The sequence below is a fragment of the Falco cherrug genome, chromosome 13, assembly GCF_023634085.1.
Source record: "Falco cherrug isolate bFalChe1 chromosome 13, bFalChe1.pri, whole genome shotgun sequence".
Lineage (NCBI taxonomy): Eukaryota > Metazoa > Chordata > Aves > Falconiformes > Falconidae > Falco > Falco cherrug.
The window spans coordinates 9,514,434-9,521,657 of record NC_073709.1 but is presented as its reverse complement, the minus strand read 5'-3'; the positions used below and the strand labels follow the sequence as shown (position 1 = coordinate 9,521,657).

Below are 7,224 nucleotides of genomic sequence, written 5' to 3'. Positions count from 1 at the left end.
GAATCTTTTATACAAAACACATCCTATCACTGCTCACATTGGAGCTTGAGCGAGAGATCAGGGAAACCTCTTTAGTGAATTCTGCAAAGAGAGCCACCGTGTCTTGATCTTGTAAAAATTTCACAGTTTCAACTTGAAAAAGCTGACCTTTGCAAATGAGAATTTGAGGTGTCAGCTAAGATAAATGTACTCGATGATCTAATCAAGTCCATAAGGACATCTGGTCTCGTTTCCCAGTCCTACAAAGAGCAGGGGCTCTGAAGTGCAAAGGCAGGAACTGCAGGCAACGGGGACTGGGCTAACAAAGCATGCACACAGCTGGCTGCTGAGGCTCACATCTACATGATGTGATGATCATCTGAGAAGTTATCAAGGAAACAGGGCTTAGATATGCTCTCCTTCCTGGGAACATAGCTTTACAAAATCATGTTGAGTCTCCTTTACAGCAAAGCGTACTGAAATTCTCTCTACCAGTACACGACTCAAATGCCCATTGAAGCAGAAAGATGTAAAATACCCAATTATTTTGTAAGTTTCCTGATAGGACTATTACAAAATGGTTTTGTCATCGATAAATTTTGTTTTGTTTCAGTCAGCTATCAGAAGTCACTCATCTCCTGGGCACAGGGTGAAGAGCCCCAAACCACAACCCAGCTTCTCACACACAACACCCCTCAGGGACTGGGCACACTTGGTGTAGAGGTTTTGCTCGGTGGAAAGAGCCGTCTGTGAGGAAGTTACCCAAGGGGCGGGAGGGAAAAGAGGTCTGGAGGCCTAGCGGCCCGGCAAAGGCGGCCGGGACAAGCAGGGCGCTCCCCCCGGCTGCTCCTGCCCCGGCCGCGCAGCGCCCCCACAGCCGCCTTCCCCTCGGGGAGGCCGCGGTCGCCATTCCCACCACCTCCTGGGGAAGCTGATGCCCCCCCCCGGGCCTGGCCGCTGCCTGCTCTCTCACAGCCGCCTCCCGAGCCACCCCAGCCAGCAGCGCCCGCCCGACAAGCACCAAGCGAGCCCCAGCACGCTCCGCCCGCCCCGAGGGGAGGAGGCGAGAGGCGCCCTTCAGCAGCCCGCCCCCGACTGGTGTTCCCGGGGCAGCTGGCGCCGCATTCGCCTTCCGAAACGCCAATCAGCGCTGACGCTCTTTCCGGTCGGCTGGCTCGCTTCGCCCAATCGGAGGGGGCGGCGGGCGGGACGCCTCATCCTCACCGAGGCAACGGGCGGGCGGGTGGTTCCGGGTGTGCGCGAGGCTGACGGCGGCGGAGGGTGAGTGCTTGGCGCCTGGTGCCGCCCTGCCCCGCCTTAGCCCGCCGCTCCCCGCCTCCCCCGGCCCGGCCTCTCGCACTTCCCCGCGCCCGCTTACCCCCGCGCCGGGGCTCCGCGGGCCGTTATGGGGCGTAACGGCCGCGCCGTGAGGCGGCCGTGCGGGCTCCAGCGGTCCGCGCGCCGCCGGCGGGGGCTCCTCTGGGTGACGTCACCCCGCCGCGGCGGCCCTACCTCCGGGGGGGGGGGGGGGGGGGGCGATGACCCCGGGCGTCGCTATGGCGATGGTGGGGCCGGCCGCCGCCTGCCTGAGGCGGTAACGGGGCTGGGGGGCCGCGGCCCCTCCCGCCGTGCGGCCGCCCCGGCCTCCTCCGCCGGCAGCGCTGCGGGGCTGAGGCAGCGAGAGGCCGCCCGGGCCCCCCCAGGGGTCTCCGTGGGGCGGCGGCCGCTCTGGGCGAGTTTCTCCCCCCCCAATAAAAGTTTCTTTTCTACTTTTGCTCCGTGGCTGTCGGTTGCTCGTTCCCTGTCAGCTTCCCGGTTACCGCTGGTCTCTCAGGGCTGCCGGGGGCTCGGCTGCCCGCGGGCGCCGTGAGGCGCTTCCCTCTCGGCCTGCTGCTCCGCGGGCAGCCCCGCTCCAGCCTCTGACTGAAACACAGAGCTCCGTTCTGCCGGGGTGGGGACGGGGACGTCCCCGTGCCCCCCTCCCTGTGCCGCATCCGTGCCTGCTTTATGGAGCAGTTTGCTGTGCCTCGAGTGTCAGCAGGGCTTGGAGTTAGGGGGGAGCAGTGCCGGTCACCTCAGACTGAGGGAACAGCTGTAGTGGCCGTGCCAAGCACACTGGGAATGGCCAAGCAGCTCTTTCTACACTCGCATTAGTTATATTTTCTGAGTGCCTGTGTAGGATTCAGAGTTACTTTTTCAGTTCTGTGTTTTGAACTACTTTGATAAAAGCGTTGTGGTTCATGTTCTTCAGGAGTGGAACTGGGGTGTGTATTCCTCCACTGTTTCTGGGTCTGCACAGGTGTTCAGCAGTGAGCTGTGTAACAAGGAGGGATGAGGTCAGAAGTTTAAATGTGTGACGGCGAGGGAGGAGAACAGATAACTCCAACAAGACACTAGAGAGGGAAAGGTTGAGTCCAACGAGAGCTTACAAAGTGAAGCTGCGGGTTTGTGAATGAAATATGAAAGGACTTGAAGAACAGTTTGAAGTGGAAGGGGTGTTATGAAATGAAGAAAATTATTCAGCTAGGTTGATTATACGTTGTTTGGTAAAAATAAGTGAATCCTCAGACCTGAGCATGTGCAAAAATCTAATTAGGGTTTTCAGTCTGGAGTTACGCTATTAGTCTTTAAGTGGCACCTGTATCTTCATTTTCAAAGCCAGTTTAACTAAGCATCACTATTGCTTTTACTATCACCACACTATTTCTTCCATTTCTGCAGGAGTATAGGTTCCTCACTTGCTCCTGTGTCATTTTGCTTAAGTCTTCATCATCCCCTTGTTTCTGTAATGACATTCTGTGTGGTGTGATAAGATGCAGCAACACAAGAGTTTGTAGGAAGCAGGCTGTGTTTCAGCTTACAGCCTGTACCCATGGCTGCCCAAACTTTCTTCATTATTATTAGAAAAAAGGATGTAAATGCAGTGATTAGGACTTTAATTTTACTCTGAAGTTTATACAGCAGACCATTACAATGGGATATAGTCCATAAATCTTTTTCTTTCTGTAGAGTCTCTGTATTTGTAGTGGTCTTTATTTTGTATAAATACATATATTTATAGCTATAACAACAAGTTCATATTTAATTTTAAAATGCAAATTTATAAATATGTTAAGATACTGATACACATTTAGCATCTAAGAAACAATGAGTGGAAATAAATAACTTCCTAGAAAGCTATGATAATTTTCTTTATTGAAAAGATGATTGTGGTAAACCAACAACTTTGTCTGTTCTGCACCAGTGCTGAATCTTGCTAAACAGCATTTACATTGTCTTGGTTGTTTAAATGGAGTGGTATTTAATTACTGGAATAAGCCATATAGCATTTGCAAAATCTGTGGTTCAAATCCTATGTATTAAACCTCTCATTTTTTTAAATTCTATTCGCTTTCTAGTATTCCTAGGTTACAAATAGTCCCTTTCAATGTGGTAGGAGTGAAAGACATATTGGACTGTCTTAATATGTTATAGAGGTCTTCTCTGTTCGTGCAGTAACACTATGTTTTTTCATTTCCTGAATTAATTCAACTTGTAGAATATCTGGTTTTAATTTTACCTGCTGAACTAGAGAAACAGTATTTTGTCAGGATTTTAGGCTGTGGATAAGAGGAACAGTAAATACAGTGAATTTCTTTTGTGACTCCTGAAAAATACATTGTTCTGTACTTGTGAGCTTTTTTTGTTTTGTATATTAGAAAATACTGACAGTTTTTCCATTAACTGTCTGTAAATGTTAAATCAGATTAACATTTTAAAGGTTAAGATCAAAACCAAATAGGGTTACTAAATTATCTGAGATTAACTTAAGCATGTTGTGGTTCACTAATAATCCTTAGGCTTGTCTAGGCAAACTTTCACTGTTTTAGGTTTATTTGGCATTTTTTTAGAAATACTTTGCCATGAAAAAAAGTTAGTGTCTTTCCATCCCTCCCTCCCCCTGCAAATTATTGGAGAATAATAAGATTAAGGAATGAAAAAGTATGGAAGAGTAGAGCAAAAGCAAGGAAAAGGTACAGCATTTTTAAGTGTTACTCACATGCCATGATTCTCTAGAGCACATGTTCATAAATTCTTATATGACTATTGAATTCGTGTTAATGCATGGTTTCTATATCCCCTATGTGGAATGTAGACACAAAATCACACAGGCAGATGCCCTCATGTGATTTGAGGATAGGGGATTCTCTTGTGCAACCACATATACAATATTTCAGCTTTTGCCAGCATTGCTACAGTGCTGCTTAGGACTTTCCACACAAGCAGGGGACGACACTTCTAAGAAGTAAAGATTGTGGCTATGGAGGATTATCACATTAAAAACTAGTTAAGCGTGATGGGTGGAGAACAAGTTGTACTGTTGAATAAAAGGAGACCATGGGAAGCAGCTTTCTCTTAGTCATGGGCAAGCTTTATATCAATAATTCCCTACAATGTCTGGAAAGATCATTAGGTTCAAGTTAAGTTGTAACGAAAAGGCTGCTTTCAACTTGCAACATGGACTTTGATTATTTTAAGTCTCGTTAATACTGGTAGCTAGGGAAGAGGCAGGACTTAGAAGCTTATTTCAAGAGGCATACTCTCCTTGTTGCAAACCTCTCTTCCAATGTTTCTTTCTGAAGTTATTTGTATGAAATTTATTTCTTGAAATCAGTATCTAATGTATGCATGTGATCTGATTTTAGGATGATTCTTCTCCAGAGTTTATTTTTGAATGGAAAGGTGCTCTTTTCCAGTAGAAGATGGTGATCCTAATGTATGATCATGGAGAAGGGGATAAGTTCAGTAGAAGTGTTACCTTCCAAATCGTCTCAGGTTACAGCTGTAAAAGTGGTGGTCAAAGAGCCCGAAACAAAGCAAACCCAAAGAGGGAAACGAGTGGGATTTGTGCTTGTCCATGCAGGTAAGCTGCAGAAGCATAACAGCCGGAATGGAAATAGTGCATATATAAACTAAATATCCACTCAAATTTTGTATTGACTTTGGACTACTAGTATGTTAATGAAGTGATATTAACTTTGGGTGTAAATCTGGGAGTGAAGAGTTTGATTGGAAGTTGCATTGGCTGGAGGATCTTGAAAACTGTTAATAAAAATGTATGGCTTTGGGTGTTCTGAATGTTTTTTTAATTTTTCTTCTTGACAAAGAAAACCCCAAACAAAATCCCTAAATTTAAATGGTTATAAAATGTCAAATTATGCAGTTATCTGCTAAACTTGGGAAACCTACAGAATGTGAGAGATCTTTCAGTCTATTTCTTTATACTATATAGGATCAAACATAGCTGTTTCATTACTGACTTTTCTTATATATACATATATATACATATATGTATATATATAAAAGCTGTTTCTTATTTAACTTGTCCATAAGTACAGTCTAGTTAAGGCTTTTTGAAACCTCCTTAGGTCATTTGTTGCAGAACTTGGGTTTTTTTTTACCATTTTGAAAGTTTGCTTCCAAGTCTAATGTTTTTTTATCTTGCTTGTATTTAAGAGAATTACTGTTTATTTTTTCCACATGTAATGAAGAGGTCATCTACTCAGATGTGATACAAAAATGATGTTATGTGTGTCTTGCTCAATTTTTTTTCTGATAGGTTCTTTCATAAATACTATTAATCTTGAAAATATTAGCGATGCTTGTATCTGGTTGTGTATTTGTTATAGCATATGTATGATGACATGAGGTGAAATTGAGCAGGAGTAGCCTGGTGACACCTAAAATACTTGAAAAAACGACATGCTACTTGGTTTATAAAATCCTTAAAGGTAAAAAAACCTAAAAACCTCAAAGAAATTATTCTGGGTTGATGTTTGATGACTCTGGTATATATTTTAAGAGCAAATAGAATTGTTCAATATATTGTCCTTTACTGGGTTACTTTGTTTAAAATTCTTCTTTTTCTTTTGCTAGTACTGTTAGAACTTACTTTATTAGAGTTTCTCAAAGCTAACGTTTCTAAAGGTGAGGAAAGGAAAGCTGAGATAAATATAAACATATTTTTAAAGTTCAAAGTACGCAAAACCAGAAGAAATGGAATTTAAATATTGGTGTGCTAGTCTTGTCTGTTATTTTTCTGATGCTGCATTTAGTCAAATAGCAGGCGTTTGTAAATTTTTCAGGTATTGAAGCAGGGCACAGTGGGTGCAAAACAGGGCAGAATAAAGACTGAAAATGAGAAAAAGATGAAAAAAAAATATATGATTGTTGTTATTTTAAGGAACTCTTTTGCTTCTGAAGTCAGAGTAATGAGCTCTAAAAATGTAGCGTAAACATGAGAAGATGAGCAGAATGGTAACTGCAAACTTGCAAATCAGTGGTCAAAAGGAAATTGCAGTTTGACTTAAACCTGAGTTTTTTGCCCAATAATGGACAATAAATAAAAAAGCTATGCTGGAAGTCCTCCAAGAATGAGCAAAAAGCGAGTCTCTTGGACAGTGTTTATAGAAAGAGATTGCATGATGCTGAGACTTACAGCTGTGTGCTTCTGCATATATGCTCTGTATCCTATATTTTACTGAATGTATTTGAATCAACGTTGGAATGCATAAAATTGTTAAACACTGATACAAAAAGGAAATGCCAATGTAATCCAGATTAAGGAAGGCTGTATCTGCCTCTGTCTTAATTATGCGAACCAAAAGCTACAGTTTGGCAGGTAGTGTAATATCTTCTCCTTTTGCCTTAATTGTAGGTGCAGGTTATCATTCCGAATCCAAAGCTAAAGAATACAAGCATGTGTGCAAAAGAGCCTGTCAGAAGGTATGTCTTACCAGCTGTACGGTCTTGTAGTGGGTATACAAGAAACGTATTCGGTAGCACTGTCCCTTCAGTGTGAATGGCCCTGTCTGCGTTGACTACTCAGACTGTATGTGTTTCTAGAGAGAAAATGGAGCGGTAACAGTTAATATGATACAGAGTCAGTGCAGCAACATTCCCATCAGTGGTGGCAAACAGCAGACACCAAAGGAACAGGGTGGCAAAAGGAGAAGGTTATGGTGGTACCTACACTGAGTATTCCTTCAGCTTCATGCACTGTTTCCGAGGCTCTGGGGTTGCTGGTGCCAAGCACATTTCATCAATGTCCGCTGTTTTTGGAATTTATTTAAACTAGCATCCAGATTGTTCTGTGAATGCAGGGATTTCTAGAATTCTTTTCTTCTTGATTTAACTTAATAGGAGGGGAGGTAGAAACAGGAAAAAGAAAAGAAAAAAATTAAAACTCTCTTCCCAAAGCTGGAA

At 43.8% G+C, this 7,224-nt stretch overlaps 1 protein-coding gene across 4 annotated transcripts in view; it reads left to right on the top strand.

Moving 5' to 3' along the window:
- Positions 1-1,171: 1,171 nt before the first annotated feature.
- TASP1 (taspase 1) overlaps positions 1,172-7,224 on the top strand; it is an 87,807-nt gene continuing 81,754 nt past the window's right edge. For all 4 annotated transcript variants that reach the window (XM_055725795.1, XM_055725793.1, XM_055725794.1 and 1 more), the window contains exons 1-3: positions 1,172-1,260; positions 4,665-4,882; positions 6,677-6,744. In XM_055725795.1, the coding sequence (XP_055581770.1) occupies positions 4,738-4,882; positions 6,677-6,744 (213 nt within the window). In that variant the 5' untranslated portion in view covers positions 1,172-1,260; positions 4,665-4,737. The remainder of the gene's footprint in view (positions 1,261-4,664; positions 4,883-6,676; positions 6,745-7,224) is intronic.